The following is a 23,637-nucleotide window of genomic DNA, read 5'->3' on the forward strand; positions in this document are numbered from 1 at the left end:
CTGGGTCTCAGTGGGGGCCAAGGCACGTGCTGCCTTGGGGAGAGGCAGCCCCCTGCAAGGTTCTGGATTTGACATCAGAGGCCCACCTACCTCAGGAAGGAGGAGAGGGATTGGTAGAGGATGGGGGTGGGGCTGGTTTTCAGCGGTAGTAGAGCAGATGTGGAAAGCAGCTGATAACCTGGGAGGTGTGTGTCTGCCCTCCATATTTGCTAGGAACAGACTGCTCCCATCTGGGCCAGGGAGGACCTGACATTTGTGTAGCACCTCATTTAGGCCAGACCCTGAGCATGGTGGCTTCTCTGATGTTGCCTTGATTCTTCTTTAGTTCAACTCCACCAGGAGGGGTTGTTATACCACTTTTACATGTGAGGACACTGAGCCAAGACACAGAGGGGCCCTCATGAAGGCCACACAACTGGCAAGTGGAGGAGCTGGCCTGAACCCAGTTCCCTCTCACACCTCTCCTCAGTGTGCAGTGCCTGTGCTGCGTTTGGGGAAATGGAATAACCCTCCCAACTCTCCCATCCCTTCCTCTTCTGCTTACCCATGGCTCCAATTCCTTAAGAGCAGATGAGGGTTTTGTTTGTTTGTTTGAGACAAAGGCTCGCTCTGTTGGCCAGGCTGGAGTGCAATGGCGAATAGCGCGACCTTGGCTCACTGCAACCTCTGCCTCCTGTGTTCAAGTCTGTGACACACCGTCCCGAGTAGCTGGGATTACAGGCATGCGCCACCATGCCCACCTAATTTTTGTATTTTTAGTAGAGACGGGGTTTCGCCATGTTGGCCAGGCTGGTCTCGAACTCCTGGCCTCAAGTGATCCACCCACCTTGGCCTCCCAAAGTGCTGGGATTACAGGCGTGAGCCACTGTGCCTGGCTGAGAGCAGATGAGGTTCTTCATTTCCAATGACACGCCATGAATCATCCAACCACAGTTACAGCAACCTGCCCCATGTCGATCACAGAGCTGAAGTGAGAACCTGAGCCTTCTTTGAGCCCGGCATGTAAGGAGGAAAGACAAAGGAGCCTCTCCGGCTCCTGGGTGTCACTGGGATGGTGGGACAGCTGCCTAGCTGGAGCCTGGGACTCATGTGCCCCCCACCCCCTCTCTCGCAGAGTTATGTCATGCCCAGGCCAGCAGGGGGCTCCATGAGGATTCATAGAAGATGCCCCGCGTCTCGGCGCCTTTGGTGCTGCTTCCTGCGTGGCTCGTGATGGTCGCCTGCAGCCCGCACTCCTTGAGGATCGGTAAGTGTGGCCCAGCTTGGGGCAGTGCCCCCACCCACTATCCCAGGTGTCCACAAGGGACATGAGAGTGCTGCACAGGACCTGGGGAAGCTGCCCAGCCCATGCACTGTGCCCTCCCTGAGTGTGGCTGGGGTGAAGATGCAGGTGGTGGTGGTGGAGGCAGCTGACAGGTGACCACTCCGATCTGGTCAACCTGCTGAGCTCCCGGCCACTGGAATAAAGATGCTGATAACTCCCTGGTGCAGTCAATGTAGATTCAGCCTAGCAGGTTAAGAGGCAGCTGTCGGGGAAAAAGGAGGGTGAGGATGGCCATGGGGACTCCAAATCTAGGGCTGGAGATGGGAGAAGAGGTCCCTTCTTTCCTGTGATCAGTCCAAGAAGGCTTCCTGGAGAGCGAGCTATGTCCACAACTTGGAAGAAGCCAGGAGTCTGCTGGGGTGGCCTGGCTGCTTGGAAGGGCCCTTGACATAGGGTCTGCTTGCCGTGGCCTGGCTCTGAGAGGGAGGGCAGGGTCACGTGAGTCTCTCCCTTGCCTTGTTGCTGTGGGACGCCCACTTTAGGTGTGGGCAGGCGGGCTTCCACCTGAGCCCTCAGCACCCCATCCCTGGAGGGGCGGGTCTGGGAAGTCAGGTGCCTCCTCCCTGCCAGGACTGAACAAGACTTGTCAACTGCAGGTTGAGGCTTTCTAGATCCTGGTTCCTGGGGACACAGCCAGCCACAGGGACAAGGACACAGTTCAGTCCGGCAGGTACAGTGTGGTCATCTGATGGCCCAGCAACAGAGAACCCATGGAATTAGGACAGATGTGGGGTGTTGGGGATCAGGGGTGTCTATGTGTACATCGGGGGTTGGGGATTAGTGTGGACAGGTGGGTGGGGCACAGCAGTGACAAACCCAGAAAGGTAGGTTGATGGCCACAAGAGACCCATCCAACAGCAGGGCCCCAGGGGTAGGGTTAAGTGACAGCCGTAGAGGATCTCAAATACCAGGCAGGTTACCCCAACGGATAACCACATGAGGCCCCTCTTCCCACACTGGGGGTGGGGGTGGGGGTGGGAGCAAAGGCAGGAATCTAGATCTTAAACCTGAGCCTCGAGGTGTTAGAGGCTGACTTAGAGCAAAGATGGCATGATGCTGAATCTCAGGGAGCTGACTTAAAGCTCCCAAATTCCTCCAGTTGCATTCAGGTAGGTGTGCTGGTGGTGGTCAGGAGGCCATGGTGTGGGCAGAGGTGGTCGAGCAGCAGAGACCTGGCTAGGCCAGGTGTCACAGGCCAGAAGCCCAGCCTGCAGGTCTGTGAGCTGTTTCGTTTTACCTTGTGGGCACGCTTTTTTATGCAAATGCAGAGGAGCTGATTGGAATCAGAAATGTGGACAGGTGACTCAGTTCTCCCCCTCACCCTGCCCTTGACACACTGCTCTGCATGCTTAAAAAAAAAGAAATTAAAAAACAAAATTTTCCCTCCCTCTTCTCCATTCATTTTTACAGAAACTTCAAAACCTAATTTAATTCTGCTTAGCAGCAATGCAAAATGGTTCATATCCTTAAGATGTTTAATTTGTAAGATGCCTATAGTTTTTCAGCATTTGCTGAGAGGTTTTCTCCCTCTCTAAATGAGTGAATAAAGTGGAAACCCATCAATTTCCATTTGTCGCTAATGGGAAGCGGAAAGGGATTGAGCCAGAATCAGCAGCACCTCATGGCCTCGCCTCTCCCGACACTTGTGCTCCGGGAAGGAAGCAGAAAGTGGAGCTTACAGGTCCCTCTTTTGGCTGCCACAACAGAGGCCTTCAAAGGCACCCCTCGTGCTCCCAAACCCATACTCTGAACAATGCTTGTTCAGTTCTGTCAAGACTGCTGGCCCTCAGTTTTGGTTCATGCTAGGCCACTTCCAGCCGCTTTCCAGCCAGGGGCCCTGCTGGCTGGCAAGGTCAAACCGGGCCTAATCTCCTGCAGAGGCCAGGAAGCAGAGTTAAGCCAACAGAAAGAGAAGAAAAGAAAAACCCAAACAGCAGTGCCAGGACCCGTTCTTCCTGTCTCCTTGGTTAGCCTGAGTGCCAGGAGCTTTTTAAAATCTCCCAGTCCTTATGGATGGAAAGTTGCTAATTACATGGACTCCAGAGGGGATGTGGAGTAGGGCAGGGATGGGAAGAGAAGTGGGTCAAGAAAACACAAGTAGCTGTGCTGAGCAGCAGGCAGCCTTGCACGCAGATGGACCGGGCTGGCGTTAACTGTGCTGGGGTCTCTGGGGTCCTTGAGAGGCTTATGGGAAGGGAAGGGGCTGCCGTTCCTCTTGCCTTCACGGGGGTCACTTTTCCTTGCATTTGGGTTTTTCTGGGGGTTTCCCCAACCTCAGCCTCAGAATGGGTGGCTCTCCAAATGGGGCTGCATGAAGAGACCAGGGATCTGAGAGAGAAATCGCCCTGTTTGCTTCATCCTCAGCCCCACTTGTCTGCTGGTGACAATATGGATGTTTGGAAAGAGGCGGCCGAACCCATTACCCTGCCTTGTGATGGCTTTTTTTCATTCAAGTGAGGCACAGGGCAGGAGATACAACCAAATTGTCTATTACAGTATTTGGTGTTTACCCCTCGAATGAGGTTTTGGGTAAAAGAAAGGGATTTTATTTATGGCTGTGAGGCTGGCTGCATAAATTCCCCAAACTCTCACACATATGTCAACCCCTTCCATCATCTATCTTCTGAAAATGTTTTTTGATTTTGCTTCAGTCCCTCTGGGTCCTCTGAGTGATGACTGTGGAGCTACAAGTTAGTAAATGCCCTGAGAAGACCCCACCCCATCTTTGCACCCCCTTCATTACTTAAAGAGACCAGAGATCATTGTCATTCTTAGATTCAGAAGGGACTATAAGGATTCGTTATCTAACCTGCTCATTTGCAAATGAGGAAACAGGGCCGCAGCAGGCAGTGGTTTGGCCAAGGTCACCTGGCAAGTAGGGGCCTGGCTGGTGGCAGCTGGCACTGGTGCTGGCATGCTTGACTCCTCTTCCAGTGCTCTCTTCTCCATGCACCCATGGGCTCCCTTAGCTGCTGAGAAGCAGAATCACCTTCAATAGTATGTGAAGGTTATGCTCTCCTACAGTTTTCTCCATTCCTGTTCAGAAAACATTTCCGACATTAGCAAATGTGTTACTGTTGCCCCTAACACCTTGGGACTCATTAAGTATTTGTTAACTGAATGAACGCTAGGCTCCAGGCCTACCTCTTGTTACTCCTCCCTCAGCTCTGTATTTTAGCTACACTAAACCACTCCCTCCGAGCCAAATATACCAGGAGGATTTACTCCCAGCTTTACCCATTCCCTTGCTCTCCCTATAGTGCTCTTCCTCCCGTTTCATCTTCTCTGCCTGGAAAACAAATCCAGCTCCTCCTTCTACTCCTCTTCTTTTTCTTCGTCTTCCTCCTCCATCACTATCAGCTTAAATGGCTCTTCCTCTGCAAAGTCCTTTCCCGTTATCATCCTGTCCGTAAGAGGGAGAATTCATCTTTTTCCTACCATTTCCCCCATTCCCCCAGCACATAACATCTGTTCCAGCACTTGCCATGTTATATTCTAAAGATTATGGCATTTTCCCACTAGACTCTGAACTCCATGGGAGAGTGACCCCCAAGAGAAGGGCCCAACACATGATGCAAAGAAGTATATGGGTGCAGTTCAATGAATGTGATGGATAGATGAATCCATGGTTCTTGCAAGACTGGGTTTTCCAATAACATGTTTGGTACCATTGTTTTAAATGGCACCGTCTTACCTGTGCATAAAGAGGTAAACTTATTGGAGAAAGTAGAAGAGAAAGGAGAAAGAGGAAAAGGAGAAAATGTCCATCTGTCTGTCTTACTTAAAAGAGAATAGGAATGGGCTGAAGATCCTGGTTGGGTTCTAATGAAAGCTTTGGCAGTAATAATAAACTCAGTGACACAATTATTCATTCACTAATTAACTCAAGAAATATTTATTGAATGCTATGTGCCAAGCACTGAAGATGCAGTGCTACACAATAATAATCAAAATAATAACTCCCATTCTTTGCCTGGCACTGGGCTAAGTATTCCCCATATCTCACCCAGTCTCACTGGACCAAACAATCCCCTGTTATAGATGAAGAAACGGAGGCTCAGAGAGTTTAAATAACAAATCTAAGGTCACACAGCTACTGAAATTTGAACCTGTCTCCCAAGCTGTCTCTTCCTGCTCTTCTAGAGCTGATGACCCCCTGGAAACATTTGGGATATCCCATTATCACAGCCATCACATTAAATACATTGTGTTCTGCTGGTAAGAAGTTGAAAGATGGAATCATCATTGCTAATATAGTTTCTTGCTCTTTTTTGGACACTTTTTACCTCCAAAGCATTTCTTAAAGGGCACAAAGTCTAGTTGAGAGGTGAGGAAACAGGCATGGGGATTTCAGGGCTCAGTCGAGGTGGCAAGGGAAGTTCTGCTCAGCATGGGTGTATTAGACACATCAGCAGGTTATTGCAGCAATTGAATCTCTCTTGTTTAAGGTTTCCCTGTGTGGTAAAGCAGCAAGAGCTTGGATTTATTTGACACTCTGTCTTATGAGGACCCCCCCCAAGCACTTTATAACTGTAATTTTTTACTTAGTTGGTTTCCCCCCAGTGAGCTCCAATTCTGTACAGAGAATGTTCAACATAGAACGTTGAAATGTTATAAAGATAAAGATAATAGGAGAATTGGGGGAGACAAGGGAAAAGGATGAAAAACACCAGTTTCTTATCCTTCCTGTTATGCTATGTATTAAATATATCTGATCCACCGAGATTCAAATATACCAGCTGAATTCTTTGCCTTGTAGAGGATTCCCCATGGGTTTGTTTGAGTAGTGGGCTCCTCTGATAATGTTAGCACATGATTTGATTTATGAAATTTTGATCAGCATGCAACTTTTCATCTCGTTTCCAAATTGAGTCACCCATATAGACAATCAACTGGTCTTTCACATTAGTGACAAATAGAAATTGATGACTTTCTCTGTCATCTGTCACCTAGAGGGGGAATATAGAAGGATTTCTAGGACATAAATCTCTCCCCTGGTGAGCACCTTATGTCTGCCTTATTCATGTCTGTGAATAAGGCTGTGTCTTCCTTATTCATGTCTGTGTTCCCAGAGTCTAGCACTGGGCTTGGCCCACAGTAGTGGGCTTAGTAAATGTTTGCTAAATGAATTCACTGTGGCAAGTTTTGAATTTTGAGCTGAGCCGTCAGTTTGCAAACTTCTCTTCCCCCAGGAATTGGTCAAGGTTTAAAAATGCCAACCAATGTTATTTTCAGCCCATAAAATACATAATTAGGAGAGTAAATATTTTACCAAAAGAAAAAAAAAAGTCTGCATGTGTGTCTGCACACACTTGTGCTTATGTAAGGCTATCTCTCCTCTCCTCCTTGCTCCTCCCCTGCTACCAACACATTTTGGGGTGACTGAGGGAGGTGTGGCTGTAGTGAGAGAGATATTCAGGCTGGCATGCTATCGTGTCATCCGTCTTCCCTTGGTTTTCAGGAGCACCATATAGGGTGGTTTTGGGATGTTTATTCTCTCTTTTGCCCTTTGGAAAACCCATTGTGCACTGTAACTTCATCCGTAATCTCTTCTGCTGAGAAGTTAGAGATTAATTAGGCCTAGATATTCCATTTTACAGATAAGAAATCCCGGGGTCCCAAAAGGTGGAATGAATTGGTGAATACCCTTTTGGCGGTGCCAGGACTCCTGACTCCCAACCACCTGGGTGACATTTGTGCCATGGCTTGTCGTGTATAGCGTGTTCTTACACACATGTTAATTCACTTTCCCCGGTGACCTGCAAGGCAGGTTGAAGTGAGCACACCTTGTGGAGAGGAGCCTGAGTCTCCCGGGTTTGTGACTTCCCCAAGCTTGCATAGAAGTGAGTGTGGGGTCGGGGGAGGGGGGAGGGATAGCATTGGGAGATATACCTAATGCTAGATGACGAGTTAGTGGGTGCAGCGCACCAGCACGGCACAGGTATACATATGTAACTTACCTGCACATTGCGCACGTGTACCATAAAACCTAAAGTATAATAATAATAATAAAAAAATAAAAAAATAAAAAAATAAAAAAAAAGAAGTGAGTGGTCAGGTCAGGAGGAGTGGTCACATCAAAGGGGATGGACTGATAAGCATCTGAGGACAGCGTTGGGGCAGGGTCCTGAATAGCCTGCTGGCAGTGTGTTCTTGATGAGTGAGATCCGAATGCCACCAGGGGCCAGTGTGGTGATGCCTGGGGGCTCACAAAATGAGGCGGAGCTAAAGAGAAAAAGCACATAGGTAATGGCAGTGAGCATTAGTAAGTGTTGCTTCTCTATTTTGTTTTCTTAAGCATATTGTGATCCATCACTGGTAAGGGCCCCACTGGCAGAAGTGTCAGACATGAAGGGATGGGGCTATTGTTCCATATCTGAAGTCTTAGGTAACAGAGCTGATTTCCATATCGTTTTGGTATGTGGCTGCCTGTGTTAATTTGTGCTAGAATGGCCTGAGTATCTCCAGGTTTTCAATGAATATTATGGGCTGATGGTATCTATTTAGTTGGATCGAGCAGCGTGGCCAGTGGACCTGACTGGCAGTATTGGATTCAACAGGGATGAACATCATATTGAAAGAGTGATGGTGATATTTCATGAGAATTTCAAAAACCTGTCTCCAGCTCTGTGAAGTCATTTACAAAAAGTCTTGGGATATGGAGTGAGTCACTAGCAAGCTCTATTTTGGTGGGGGGTGTTGGGAGTGGAAATTATGGAAAGAGGTTTTGATTCCATGTAAAAAAGTGTTTTCCAGGCAGATGGAATGGGCTTTTTTGGATACCAAGGTCCCCATACCCGGAGGGGGCCACAGAGGTCGGACAGGGATTTCAGCCTCAAATGTGGTATTGGACCTGTTACCTCTAAGACCCCCTTCAGTCTGGGATTTGGTGATACAATCTTTTCACCTTTAGTCTCTTCTCATCCTCTCATAGGGAGGCATTTCATTATCATTGTGTCCTCATTAATAACCATTAACAAGAGCTTAGAATTGAGGCAACCATCTGCCTAATTTAAGCCATGACCCCATTTGGCTCCAATCCTTTGGATAAGCCAGGTGGGACATAAGAACACTGCTAATTCTTTTGTTCTGTTGATGTAGACCTGGGCTGTCTGGGTGCTTCCTTCCTCCCTGTGGCCACTGATGGCAGAGCTGGAGAAGCACAGGCAATGTGGAAGCTGCTGCTAGACCTCAGCCGAGTGCCTGCGTGGGTGGGACGCGTGCGTGTGCATCGCTGGAGCCAGCACATCCCACTCACAGCCTCGCGGCTCTTCAGCAGGCAAGACAGTGGTCACACTTAGCTCTCATTAGTCTGGATAAACAGGCACACGTTCCCTATCAGCTTTACGGGGGCTGGGGCTCGGCTCAGGGGGTAGTGTGGGCAGCAGGGTGCTGCAGACAGCTGTCAGCCTGTCCCATTGGTGTGTGTTTCCTTCCATTGAGCTGAGATATGGTGCCTGGGCAGCTCGTGGTGGACCCAGGCAGTGAGGCCCATTAAACCCACACTGATGAGGGGTGTTGTGGAGAGGACACTGACCAGTCAGGTGCACATATGCACGCAGTGGCAAACACAGTCCTCTAGCTGGGCAGACAGTGCCACTGTGCTGGACTCGAGAGGTACTGTGACTCAGTCTAATGCTCAACCCTGGCTGGGGGTCTCTGGAATTGAGACTCTATCTATCTGAGTATGACCCCTTTAGAAAAGGTTCATCGTGTCTGTAGTCCCAGCTACTTGGGAGGCTGAGAGGGAAGAATCACTTGAGTCGAGGTGTTTGAGGCTGCAGTGAGCTATGGTAGCACCACTGCCCTCCATCCTGGGTGACAGAGTGAGACCCTGTCTCATAGATAGAGATAGATAGATAGATAGATAGATAGATAGATAGATAGATAGATAGATAGATAAGTAGGTAGATAAGTACATAGATAGGTAGGTAAATAGAGAGGTAGGTAGATAGGTAAGCAGACAGACAGAGAAGGAGGTAGGCAGACAGAGAGGTAGGCAGATGAAAGAAAGAAAAAAGAAAGAAAAGGAAGGAAGAAAGGAAGGAAAGAAAGAAAAGAAAGAAAGGGAAAGAGGAAGAAAAGAAAGAAAAAGAAAGGAAGAAAAAGAAAAGAAAACAAAAAGGAAAGAAAAGAAATGAAAAGAAAGAGGCTTACCTCTCTGAAACCCTACCACAGGGCAGACGTCAGCCCCAGCCCTTTAAGCTCCCATCACTCCCTGTGTTTCAGGTGGCGAATCAGCCTGAACGGGGTTGACTGGTCCTCTAGGGTAGTCCACAAGAGGGTCCCCCATGTCTCCCTCTCCTCTCAGTCTCTTCCACCTGGACTCACCCAGGTTCCTTCAGTGGCTTTTCATATGATTGAGGAATGGAGTCAGATGTGTTGTGGGGAAACACTGGCTCCCAGGAGTTGGCTCCCGGGAGGCTCTAGCACAGTGCACATGTTAACACCAGGAGCGTGGGCTCTGGAACCAGACTGCTCGACTGCTCGGATATGAATCTGAGCTCCACCCTTTACTAGTGTATGACCTTGGGCAAGAACATCATTTCTCAGTGTCTCCATTTGTTCATCTATAACATGGGCTAATAGTAGTCCCTGTTTTATGCTTTTATAAGAATTTAATAAGTTCCTGCATAGAAGCACTTAGGATGGTGTCAGGCATACAGTAACTGCTATGAAAGTGACATCTGTAATTGATAATAGTACTACTGGGCCAGCCTGTTTCCATCTCTAGCCTTTGCCTGCCCAGATCACCCTTCCCCATTCCTCCACCAAATCTTGTCTCTTCTCTTTTTTTAAACCCTGCTTTAAATTCACCTTGTTCTGGGAGATGAGAATCCCCACCTTGTCTAGGGAACTTTCCCTTCCAAAGCGTGGGTGTGTGTGTGTTCACACACTCATGTGTGGGTGGCACTCTTTCTGGGCACTTACCCCCCATTTCTATGCAGCATTTTTTGAAACCTTATTTGAATTCCATCTACCCTGGGAGGCTAAGAGCATCCTGAGGAGAGAACTGTCTTTCCTACCCTCTTAGCCTGGTGGACTCTTCACACAGGAGCAGTTATCCCAGGTATTGACTAATGGAGCTGAATGACTCCCCCTTCCTTAGCTTCTGTCCCTCTACAGTGGGCTCCCAATTTTTCTTCTTCCTTTTACAGCGAAGCTCTGCAAAAGAATTGCCTATTCAAGCTGTCTCCATTTCCTCTCCTCTCTTTCCCTATCAATAAGACCCTCTCCAACCAGACTTTCAGCCCCGGGCATTGATGCCCAGATTGCTAAATCCAGTGATCTGTCCCCAGGCCCCATCTTACTGGACTTAGCAGCAGCATTTCACATAGTCTTTTCCTCCTTCCTCCTTGAAACACTTTTTCACTTGGCTTCTAGACCACGCCCCATCGTGTTCTTGCCCTGTTTCTGGCCATTCCTTCTCAGTCTCCTTTGCTCGTTCCTCATCTCTTGATCTCTGAAGATGGATGTGCCTCAGGGCCCAGTCCTTAAACCTCTTCTCTGTGCATGCCCACTCCCTGGTCATCTCATGCAGTCTTAGGGCTTTAAAGGCATCAATATGCTTATGACTCTCTAATCTCATCCCCAGCTCTGACCCCTCTCCAAAACTCCAGATTCATCCCCACTAGGATGTCTAACAGAAACTCAGATTTGGCACGTCCAAAATCGAGTTATTGATTTTCCCCTCCATGCCTGCTTCTCCTACTGTCTACTCATTTCATAAATGGTAATGCCATTCCATCTCTGTGGACATAGGCTCCAAACCTTGGAGTCATCCTTGGTCTCATCTTTCTCTGATACCCACACCCTCTCTATCAACAGTCCTGTTGGCTCTGCCTTCCAAGTATATCCAGTACAACCCAACTGCGTCTCACCACCTCAGCACGTGCTTCCCTTTTCCAAGCCAGTATTATTTCTCCCTGGATTACTGCAAACCTTTCCTGTTAGTTTCCCTGCCTCTTTCTTGCCCTCTCACTTTTCATTCTCAAAATGGCAGCAAAAATGACTCTTTTAAGATGTAAGTTGGATTGTGTCAGTCCACTGCTCCAGTCCTCTGCTGACTTCCCACATCAGAATAAAAGATGAAGTCCTCACAGTGGCCCACAGGGCGGTCCATGAACTGCCCTTTATTCCGATGAATTTTATTGTCATTTCCTACCACCCTGCCTCTCACTCATGCCACATACCACCCCCCAGCTCCACCAGCTTCTTTGCTTTTCCTCAAATGCACCAAGTGTGCTCCTGCCCCAGGGCCTTTGCACCTGCTGTGCTCGCTGCCTGGAACACTTTTCACCTGGACATCTGTGTGGTTCACTTTCTCATGCCATGCAGGTCATGCCTTGACCATCCTCTAGTCCCTTCTCTGCCCCTGACACCCTCTGTCCTTCTTCTCTGCTTCCTTTTTCTTTTCTTTTTTTTTTTTTTTATTCTACTTTAAGTTCTGGGATACATGTGCAGAACGTGCACGTTTGTTACATAGGTATACATGTGCCATGGTAGTTTGCTGCACCCATCAATCTGTCATCTACATTAGATATTTCTCCTAATGCTATCCCTCCCCTTGTCCCCCACCCCTCGACAGGCCCCAGTGTCTGATGTTCCCCTTCCTGTGCCCATATGTTCTCATTGTTCAACTCCCACATATGAGTGAGAACGTGCGATGTTTGGTTTTCTGTTCCTGTGTTAGTTTGCTGAGAATGATGGTTTCCAGCTTCATTCATGTCCCTGCAAAGGACATGAACTCATTCTTTTTTATGGCTGCATAGTATTACATGGTATATATGTGCCACATTTTCTTTATCCAGTCTATCATTGATGGGCATTTGGGTTGGTTCCAAGTCTTTGCTATTGTGAATAGTGCTGCAGTAAACATACGTGTGCATATGTCTTTAGAGTAGACTGATTTATAATCCTTTGGGTATATACCCAGTAATGGGATTGCTGGGTCAAAAGGTATTTCTAGCTCTAGATCCTTGAGGAATCGCCACACTGTCTGCCACAATGGTTGAACTAATTTACACTCCCACCAACAGTGTAAAAGCATTACTATTTCTCCACATCCTCTCCAGCATCTGTTGTTTCCTGACTTTTTAATGATCGCCATTCTAACTGGCGTGAGATATCTCATTGTGGATTTGGATTTCTCATGGATATCTCATTTTGATTTGGGTTTCTCTAATGACCAGTGATGATGAGTTTTTTTTCCATATGTTTGTTGGCCGCATAAATGTCTTCTTTTGCAATGTGTCTTTTCATATCCTTTGCCCACTTTTTGATGGGGTTGTTTGTTTTTTTCTTGTAAATTTGTTTAAGTTCCTTGTAGATTCTGGATATTAGCACTTGTCAGATGGATAGATTGCAAAAATTTTCCCCCATTCTGCGGGTTGCCTGTTCTCTCTGATGATAGTTTATTTTGCTGTGCAGAAGCTCTTTAGTTTAATTAGATACCATTTGTCAATTTTGGCTTATGTTGCCATTGCTTTTGGTGTTTTAGTCATGAAGTCTTTGCCCATGCCTATGTCCTGAATGGTATTGCCTAGGTTTTCTTCTTATGGCTAGCCAGTTTTCCCAACACCATTTATTAAATACAGAATCCTTTCCCCATTGCTTGTTTTTGCCAGGTTTGTCAAAGATGAGATGGCTGTAGATGTATGTTGTATTTCTGAGGTCTCCTTTCTGTTCTATTGGTCTGTATATCTGTTTTGGCACCAGTACCATGCTGTTTTGGTTACTGTAGCCTTGTAGTATAGTTTGAAGTCATGTAGTGTGATGCCTCCAGCTTTGTTCTTTTTGCGTAAGATTGTCTTGGCTATATGGGCTCTTTTTTGGTTCCATATGAAAATTTAAGCCAGGCACAGTGGTTCATGCCTGTAATCCCAGCACTTTGGGAGGCTGAGGCAGGCGGATCACGAGTTCAGGAGTTTGAGACCAGCCTGGTCAACATGGTGAAACCCCATCTCTACTAAAAATAGAAAAATTAGCGGGGCATGATGGCAGGCACCTGCAATCCCAGCTACTCAGGAGGCTCAGACAGGAGAATCGCTTGAAACTGGAAGGCGGAGGTTGCAGTGAGCCAAGATTGCATCACTGCACTCCAGCCTGGTCAACAAGAGTGAAACTGTGTCTTAAAAAAAAAAATAGAAAAAATAAATTTAAAGTGTTTTTTCTAATTCTGTGAAGAGAGTCAGTGGTAGCTTTAATGGGAATGACATTGAATCTGGAAATTACTTTGGGCAGTGTGGCCATTTTCATAGTATTCATTCTTCCTATGCATGAGCATGGAATGTTTTTCCATTTGTGTCCTCTCTTATTTCCTTGAGCAGCAGTTTGTAGTTCTCCTTGAAGAGGTCCTTCACATCCCTCGTAAGTTGTATTCCTAGGTATTTTATTCTCTTTGTAGCAATTGTGAATGCGAGTTTGCTCGTGATTTGGCTGTCTATTATTGGTGTATAGGAATGCTTGTGATTTTTGCACATTGATTTTGTATCCTGAGACTTTGCTGAAGTTGCTTATCAGCTTAAGGAGTTTTTGGGCTGAGACGACAGGCTTTTCTAAATATATAATCATGTCATCTGCAAACAGAGATAATTTGATTTCCTCTCTTCCTATTTGAATACGCTTTACTTCTTTCTCTTGCCTGATTGCCCTGGTCAGAACTTCCAATACTATGTTGAATAGGAGTGGTGAGAGAGGGCATACCTGTCTTGTGCCAGTTTTCAAAGGGAATGCTCCCAGCTTTTGCCCAGTTGGTATGATATTGGCTGTGAGACCATCCTCTAGCCCCTCCTCTGCCCCTGACACTTTCTGTCCTTCTTCTCTGCTTTATTTTTCTATAACATTCATCATCATCTGACATATGCATCCTATTGTTTATTGTCAGAGTCCTTCCATGGGGAAAAACCCTTTGTTTAGTTCTCTGCTGTTTCCCCAGCACTTAAGACTGAGTGCTTGGTGTATAGTAGGTGTCCACTAAATATCTACTGAATGAATGAATGATGGAGACCCAAGGGAGGTCCCAAGGGAGCTTTATATTTGAAAGCTTTTGGAAGGCAGAGATGGGGGGCCTCAGGACACAGAGGCAGCCCTTAACGAGTGCTGCTTGTCGAGGACTGTGCAGTGATGCTGCTGGCTCACTGTCCCTATATTCTCTGATCCCTGCAGCCAAACCCCAGGTCCTGAGGCAAATCTTATTCCTATATGGAGGAAGCCCAAGCCAGCAGTTTAATGACTCAGCATCAACCTGAGTTTTGACTGTTGGTCTTACTTTGTCCCTCAGATCAAAACACTAGGCTCTTAGCATGTAGTCCACCAGCGCTTGTGTTTCCCCTGCAGTGCCTAAGTCTTCTCATCAGGTCTGAGACTTCACTCTGATGCTCTGGCTGTGCCCAGGCTCCTTTGGGACTATGGTCAGACCTTTTTGTCTCAGTCTTACAGGAGCCTGGAGACCGGAACCTGGACCTAGCATCTCAGCTGGGACTGCCCCTGGCCTCCAGCTCTTTCCTGAAACTGCCATTGTTGGTAGTTTCAGGAAACTGGAGGAGCCTTGACCAGTTCTGACTGTTTGCTTTTCCTTAGATTCATGAAATCTGCATGCTGGCAGGGCCCTCAAATAACCCATTCCTCCTTTGAATCGTTCTGACCATTGCTTTTTCTATTGAGCCAGACTCTATCTCTCTGTGCCTGCCGTTCTAGCTCTGCCTGTTACTTGGGGCCATATGGAACAGGCCTGGTGCTCTTCCCTGTGATGGCCCCTCTGAGACCTGCAGCACTGTAATTTCATGGCTGCCGGCATCGTCTTTCTTCCAGAGATGTATCATTAGTGCCTTTGGTTCCTTCCGTCTCATGGTTTGGATCCAATTCATCCACCTGGTCACCCTCCTCCAAATCAGTTTTCTTTTTTCTCCATCCTAATTAGGATGTGATCCCCCAGATCAGAAGCAGGCAGTCTTTTCACCTGCTTTTCATCCACCATAGGTATCTGCTCCAGCCTGGTGGGGATCTGGCCTCTAGGTTCAGAGCCCCTTGTTGAACCCATTCCCACCCAGCCCTGGCTGGCCAGTCTTTGGGTTAAAGAGAGCCAATCTAGATCTCGACACGTTCCTATAAAACACATCCCCCAGCCCTGGCTCTTCATAGGTTGGACTTTGCTTTCAGTACCCAGAAGCAAGGCTGCTCTTTGAAACCCCTGCAGCAGGTTGCCCAGTGTCTAAAGATCACTGCATTGAAAGGCCAGGTGCTGGGAGCTTCCCTAAGTGGAATCACCTCCTTGGCTTCCTCCAAGCTGTGTTGTTCCCATCCTTTCTAGCACATGGTCTTTCGAGCATGGAGTGACACAGGTGGGAGAGGGAATGCCAGTTATCTAGCAACAGTTATAAATTTCCCCTAGCGGCAGGGATCTAACAACATGAGACTTTGAGCTTTCAGCTCCCAGATGAAAGAACAAGGATTTTCCCAGCAATGACAGAAAAGGGAAACATATAGCCCTGGGGGCCCCCGCAGGAATCTCTGTTATGGAGCCGCTTCAAGGGGGCACCAACCACAAGCCTGAGTAGAATTGCAATAGGTGGCCCCAGACCTCTGGGCAGCCACCCAGAAATCTCAGGCATGCAGCCTGGAGAAGAGGGAGAACTTTCCAGAGGCTACAGTTAAGGAATTTTCCTTGCACCTCCTGGAGCTGCTGGAGTTTCTGAAATTAAAAGCGCCTTTATCTGGAAATTATGGTTGAATGCCAGTTTCCCCTGTAGAGTCAATTTGGAAAACCTAAAGCACTAAAGGAATTAAGTTTGCTAAATGGAAATAAGTGGAGTTGGTGGAGATGAAATTGGATGTATGTAAGTGAAATCATCTGTGGATTGCCCCCTTTGGCACTTTCCCTTTATTTAACCAACCTCTTCTTCATCTGCCATAGGGATGATCTCCCAGAGAGCACAGTGGCCCCTGGGAGGGTCCCATAGGGGAGGCAGGGCCACCTTCTCTGGGAGAGTTGCTGCAGTTGGCTTATAGTTGCAGCCTGGGTGGGGCTCCTTTCTGGGTCTGGAGTTCACATTCAGGTCTTCATAGCCTAGGCGTCCTGGAATATGTCTGGCCTGGATCCAAAATTTGTGTGCCTGAATCCCACTTACTAGCCAAGTGCCTGTAGGCAAATTACTCATCCATTCTCACACTCAATTTTCCATCTTTGGACTGGAGATAACAGAGCTTATCCTTAATTGTTGCATTAATTGAGAGGATACAGGTGAAGTAGCATGCACAGTGTGTGGCATGTAATAAATATTAGTTTCTATTTTTTTTATTTCTTTAAAAAATAGTAGTTTGCTCAAGCAACTGGATGGCATCATAGGGTAGTGAGACAGGTGTGGGCTTTATTGATGTACAAACCTGCAATTGAATTGCAATTTCAGCATGTGATCTTGGGCAAATTATTTGGTCTCTGTTTCCTACTATGAAATGGTGATAATAATACTCACCTTATAGAATTGTTGAGGTTTACATGAGCTAATGTATGGAAAATAGGTAGGACAGTGCCTGACAGTAGGAAGCCCATAAATAATAGTTATTGTCAATAGTTCTACCATAATTATTATCACTGTAGTTTTCCATTGCTGCAATGACAAATTTTCACAAACTTAGTGGCTTAAATAAGACAAAATTATGATCTTACAGCCTGTAGGTCAGAAGTCTTAACTGAGCTAAAGCTAAGATTTTAGTGGGGTTGCATTCCTGTCTGGAGGCTCTAGGAGAGAACCTGCTCATTTGGGTTGCTGACGGAATTATTTCCTTGTGGTTACAGGATGGGGGGCCCCGTTTTCTTGCTGGCTGTCAGCTGAGAGCCATTCCTAGCTTCTAGAGGCCGGCATCCCCTGACTCCATTTTCCTCTTCCTCCATTTTCGCTTATTTTGTTTTTTTGTCTTTTTTTTTTCCTTTTTCTGGAGAACGGGGTCTCGCTATATTGCCCAGGCAGGTCTCGAACTCCTGGGCTCAGGCTATCCTCCCGCCTCTTGCCTCCCTGAGAGCTGGGATTACAGGCGTGAGCCACCACGCCCAGCCAGTCTTCCTCCATTTTCAAGGCCAGCAATGGTGGGTTGAGTCATTCTCACCTCACAAGCTCACTGAGCTCAGCTGGGAAAGGTTCTCCAATCTTAAGGACTCATGAGATTCGATTGACTCTCCCAGGATAAGCCAGGATCATCTCCCTGCCTCAAGATCTGTAACCTTACTCACATTTGCAAAGTACCTTTTGCCACGTGTCTTAGTCCATTTTGTGTTGCTATAAAAGAACACCCAAGCCTGGGTAATTTGTAAAGAAAAGAGGTTTATTTAGCTCATAGTTCTGCAGGCTGGGAAGCTCCAGGGCATGGCCCTGGCTTCTGGTGAGAGCTTTCGTACTGCATCACAACATGGTGGAGAAGATCAAAAGGGGAGGCAGATATGTGCAAAGAGGGAGAAACCTGACGGGTGTCTTGACTTTCTAACAACCCACACTCTCTTGGGAAGGAATCCATTCCTGCAATAAATAGTCCTGTCACTTGAGAGCAAGAACTCACTCACTGCAGAACAGCACCAAGCCATTCATGAGGAATCCACCCCCACAACCCAAACACCTCCTACCAGGCCCCACCTCCCAGCACTGCCACATTAGGGATAAAATTTCAACATGAGTTTGATGGGGACAAACAAACCATTTTCCAAACCATAGCACCATGGAAGGTAATGCATTTGCAGGGACTGAGTTTTAGGATGTGGGCATCTTTGGGGGCCATTATTCTTTCTAAAACAACTATTCTTGTAATGTGGGAGGCTAAGCCTCTGGAAAGCCTTCTTATGAGCAGCTCCATGTGCAGGGACTGCACACTTGGAAACCGTCCATAGCTCGATCCTTGGCCCAAGTTGCCTTACTCCTGTTACCATCAACCATTTTGCATAAGAACCAGGCATCCCAGAGCACTGAAGCTGATGTGTTTTTTTCAATGGACAGAGGGAACTGGCCATGTTGGCTCTTCCATTACTGCAACTGAGATTATGCCACCAGGAAAGAGACAGCTAGGAAGGGGCTGTGTAACAGGAAGTATTTTATCACGTTGATTTAGTAATCTCGCCACTCCTAATGTGTCAGGGCACTCACGGAGTAGCCCGTGAGCTGAATGTGATCTGAGGTTGTGTCACGTGGGCTCCGCTGGGCTCCGCTCAGAATGACGTGTTTATTTCCTGCCGTGGGGTCTAGAGAGAATAACATCCCACCACAGTGCCAGCAGACTCTCTCTTATTCTGCCTGCCGTGCTTCCAGAAGGGCACAGATCTATGTGTGCTTTAAGAAGCAATGTGATGTAGGAGAGTACTGCTGTGTGTGAAGAATGAGAACACCTAGGATCTGAAGCTGGTCCTGCCTGTTCCTCTGTCCTCTGGTACTTACTTAATACTGACAATGCCCTGTTTAGGGCTCAGCTCTATGGAAAATACAAAGAAATAGGATATTTTGTTGGTACATGTTCTAAATGTGGAAAGGCCAGACTCTCAGACATGAAGGAACTAGAGGGCGATATGAAATAAGGAAGTATTAAGTGCTGAGACATCAGCTCTGGAGTTAGGCAGTGGTGACTGTGGTGGTCCAGGGACCGTGGGGACATTGCCATTTTGTGCTTCCTTTTCCCTGTTTGATATTTCTTTTGTTGCTGCCTAGAGCAGAGTGAGTGAGAGGGCAGTGGACCATCCCTTTAAGGGACTGTACATCACAGGAGAGGGGATGACATTCATGTTTATTGAGCATCTACTGTGCCCGTCACTTCCATAAGTTATATGATTAATTTTTATAACAACCTCCAGAGGTAGGTTTGGTAATGTCTGCTATTTGGGTGTGGAAACTGAGGTGTGGAGGGACCAAGGTCACCCATGCAGAACATGGAAGATGCTGGATTTGAGGCAGACTCCCTGGCACCAGCCCCATACTCTATCCATTACACTAGACTCCACCCTGCTGTGCTCCCCTCTGCAGAGACCCTGAGGCCTCCGGCCAGTGCCTGTAGCTCTGGAGGTGCAAGAGAAGGTAGGTGTGATTGAGGTCTGCCCAAGACCCACGGGACAACCTCAGTTTCTTTAGGGCAGACCCCACGCCTCATCCCCCTTCTTGTCCCCACCTCTGCTGGTTTCCTTTTCAGACACTTGAGAGAGAGAAATTAACTTCAAATGGAACCACAGGGTTAGTGCTAAAGGCACCATTAGGTTAAAATTGAGAGCTGAGGCTGTGGTGCTCAGAAAGGCCAAGTCTGCATGCTGGCTTTATTTATAGTTGCTTATTTATTAGATTCCAAATGATGTTTAACCAGGAATCATATGGCAGTGATCTTTGATTACTTATGTGGCTAATAGCTGAACATTTATTATTATTGCTATTTATTCAGCCAGCTAAGTATACCGGGTGCTTCTCTTTCAGGAAAGCACCAAGGGAAGGGGCCAAAATAGAGGAGTGGCTTGGCTGGTGGTCCTATAGACCAGGCGAGGGGCTCCACTAGAAGGGTTTTTTTTTTGTTTTAGTTTTTGTTTTTGAGACGGAGTCTTGCTGTGTCATCCAGGCTGGAGTAAAGTGGTGCAATCTTGGCTCACTACAACCTCCACCCCCCAGGTTCAAGCGATTCTCTTGCCCCAGCCTCCCATGTAGCTGGAGTTACAGGTGCGTGCCACCACACCTGGTTAATTTTTTGTATTTTTAATAGAGACAGGGTTTCACCATCTTGGCCAGGCTGGTCTCGAACTCCCGACCTTGTGATCCACATGCCTCGGCCTCCCAAAGTGCTGGGATTACAGGTATGAGCCACCATGCCTGGCCCGGTTTTTTTTTTTTTTTTTTTTTTTTTTTTTAAAGAGCCAATCCTTAAAACAGAGGGAGTAGGGGTGGGAGTGCAGAGAACACCCTAAAGGGAAAGAAGAGTTTGAGATAAGAGTTGGGGCTTCTGGAGCTAGAAATATCTAGCTTTATAATAACAGCAGCATTTATTCAGTGTTTATTATGTGCCGGGCAGTATGGTAAATGCTCTTCAAAATGATTAATCCTACCACCACCTCCATTTCACAGATGAAAAACCAGAGGCTCAGAGAAATTCTTAGCTGGTGTTCAAATCCAAGCCCGGTCTGCCTCTGGAGAGACCACATGTCCATTATACTGCCCTGCCCTGCGTCAGAGTCAGTGCCCTTCTTCTCTTTTGGTTGCGCTTAACTTTTTGAGTAAACAGCCCAAGAAAAGAATGGAAAACCTAGTGCCCCTGGAGCCCAGGAAAGAGTATGGAGAATGCAGCTCTTGGCTTCTCTGTTCTTTTCTCCAGTGCTTTGCAGCCCACTGGGAAGGAGCTGCCAGTGGTCCCTGGAACATGGCCCATGCAGGGCCATCTAATACAAGCCTGGGGCAGGCCACTTGGGGTGGGACAGGTCATGGAATGGGGCCTCCGTTCCTAAGCCTGAATTGCGTGGCAGGCAGGGTGTCTGCGTAGAGTTGTGATGGTGCAGGGAGAGGCTGGGCAGTGCCAGGCCCAGAGGCACCAAGATGGGAATCCGTAGTGTCTCCACCCTCTGGACACATGAAGAGAGCAGGGACCATCCAGGCAGGGAGGACTTGTCTAACTGAACTTCCCCTGCCCACCTCAGACATGCTAACCCCTGGGCTCTCTCATGCCTCCCATCCTCACTCTTTCTCAGTTCTGTCTTTGCAGGAGGAAGCTCAAACTCATTTTCAGGGCATGGGAAGCCTTCACAGGCAGGCTGCAGATGATCCAGGTGGCTTCATCTTTCAACATCGCTCTGCATCCCTATCCCTACCGTAAACACTCAATACCCATGAATTCTGTACTGCAGACGTTGGAGTCCCTAGAACATCCTTGCCTCTCACATTGCTGGGCCTTTGCTGTCTCCACTGCCTGGAATACTCTTCTTCTCACCTTGCCTGTCCAGCAGAATTTTATTCACTATTCAAGGCCTTGCTTATATATGACCTCCTCCTCTGAAGGCCCTTCTCTGATGGCCCTTTCTTTTCTTGAGATAGAGTCTCACTCTGTCACCCAGACTGTAGTGCAGTGGCGTGATCTTAGCTCATTGCAACTGCCACCTCCCAGGCTCAAGTGATTCTCCTGCCTCAGCCTCCCAAGTAGCTGGGACTACAGGTGCGCTCCAGCATGCCCGGCTAATTTTTATATTTTTAGTAGAGATGGGGTTTTGCCATGTTGGCCAGGCTGGTCTCAAGCTCCTGATCTCAGGTGATCAACCCACCCCAGCCTCCCTAAGGGCTGGTATTACAGGCGTGAGCCACTGTGCCTGGCCCGATGGCCCTTTCTATCTCCTCTGAGAGTGGATCTTGCCCTCTCTGGGGCTCCAGTGCCACTGTGTGGGTGACTGCACCTCAGCCTCACCCCACATGGCATGGTGACATGAGTTTCAGCATCAGTCTCTCAAGGCAAAGACTATGTCTCATTACCTCTGACTCCCTCGGCCTTGCTCATAGTAGGTGTTCAATAAACATTAGTCAAGTGAATGTAGGAATGACTCATTCTTATCTTGGGCTGCTGTGGAAAAGGTGTTTGTTTCAATTGGGGCCACATACTCACTGGCTTTGAAAATGGGGACATCAGGGCAGGAAACAGGGACTAAATGAGCTAAGTTACGCAATCTGAAATAGGACAGCAAAGCACCTGGAACATTCTGGATAGAGGCGAAGGGAGCCGGATATTTGTCTTTGAGTTTGGAAGAGAGGAGAAAGAGACCAGTACCAAAGGAGGATTTCAGGGGCTCTCTCCAAGGACCCTCTCCTCCCTATAACACCAACATTGAGTCTCTGGCCTTTTCAGTTACAGCAAAATATATCACGGGCAGCCACTGACCTTTAGAAGGAGAACTGTGTGTGCTTGGCCCAGCATCACAGGGGCCCCTGCACTGCCCGGCCCTGATGCCCGACTCCATCCAAGGAAGACCACCCCACAAACAGAGTGGGCTGGCCTCGGGCCTTTTCGCCTTTTTACCCCATTCCTCAGTGCTCTTCCCTTCATCTCTAAGACACAGCCAGTGGCTGCCTGGGCTTTAGCCAGATGTCAGGAGACTCAAAGACAGGATCGTCAAAAAGAAAGGAATCTGAGACGAAGACTAGAGAGGGTGTGGGGGAAGGGGCCAGGGAGGATTGGTGACCAGGAAAGCTCAGGGTGCAGGAGGGAAGCACAGGAGGGGGGTGAGTCCTGGGCTCTGAGACTGTGGAATTTGCAAGGCTCACATCAGCTCTCCAAGCCTCCGTTTTCTCCTACTGTGGCCTCCGAGGTCCTGCCCAGCCTGGGATTCCATGTTCCTGTGCGGTTCCTCTCTCTCGAGGCTGCAACAGGTGCTGCGCCTTCAGCCTCCCTCCTGTCCTTCTCCTCTGCTGTTTTCCCTCCCTCTCTTCATTTTGCCCCACTAAGTATTTACTCTCCACTCTGGTCTAGATTATCCCCTGGTTAAGTGCCAGTTAGCTGCTGGCTGCCTGTTCACTCAATTTTATAGATGCATTCGGTGAGGCACAGAGGCCAAGGCCTGATTTTGGAGAGGGAGCGTAATGAGAACAGAGAACAGCGGCGGCCCACTTAGTTTGGATTTTAATAAAGTTTCCAGCTAACCTAAATCATCCCCGTCACAGGCAGCCCAGCAACCACTGAGTCCCCCAGGCTGGGAACAGGCAGGAAGGGGCAGAATTGGGCTGGAGGGGACAGAGATGGACAGAGCCCTGTTGGAGAGGAGGAGCTGTCTGTAGCCGAGGGTCCCCCTTGACAACAAGGGCAGGGCCATCTCAGAAGTGCTCGGGGTAAAGGCTCTCCATGGGGAAGCATAATGCCTGCTCTTTCAGCAGCTGTTAATTAGTTGCAGATGATGAGATAATTCATAAAAATTAGCAATGATTTCCTTCATTGTGTTAATATCACCGGGCAATAAAACTGCTGTTAAGGATGGCTTTTCTCAGCATCGAGGAGCGAGATGTCAAGATAAAAACAGCCCTCCCCGGAGGTGGAGGGAGGAAAGAAGGAAAACCCAGCTGCTGAGACAGTGACAGGGGCAGTGATTTCCAAGCTTTGGCTGGAATCGTCGGAATGAAGTCAAATTGAAATGCAAATCCTGGTGTCTCTCAGAGCACAGGCTGGGAAGAAATGCATTTGGTGGTGTCACCTTGGCGGCCGATGGACAGGCAGACGGGCAGCGGGAGGGCTTCCCTGCTGCTGGCAGAAGGCAAGATGGCGGCAGCCAGAGGCCCAGTGAGGCTTCACTTGAGCAGGGAGTGGGCCTGGGTCCCCAGGAGAGTCCTTCAAAGAGG

General features: G+C 47.9%; 1 protein-coding gene across 11 annotated transcripts in view; it reads left to right on the plus strand.

The window, feature by feature from the left end:
* The window catches only part of GRIK4 (glutamate ionotropic receptor kainate type subunit 4), a 476,655-nt gene that overhangs the window by 147,653 nt on the left and 305,365 nt on the right, over window positions 1-23,637 (plus strand). For all 11 annotated transcript variants that reach the window (XM_054440160.2, XM_054440159.2, XM_063671507.1 and 8 more), the window contains one exon: window positions 1,115-1,246. In XM_054440160.2, coding sequence (XP_054296135.1) covers window positions 1,165-1,246 — 82 coding nt within the window. In that variant the 5' untranslated portion in view covers window positions 1,115-1,164. The remainder of the gene's footprint in view (window positions 1-1,114; window positions 1,247-23,637) is intronic.

This window comes from Pongo pygmaeus, chromosome 9, assembly GCF_028885625.2.
Source record: "Pongo pygmaeus isolate AG05252 chromosome 9, NHGRI_mPonPyg2-v2.0_pri, whole genome shotgun sequence".
Classification (NCBI taxonomy): domain Eukaryota; kingdom Metazoa; phylum Chordata; class Mammalia; order Primates; family Hominidae; genus Pongo; species Pongo pygmaeus.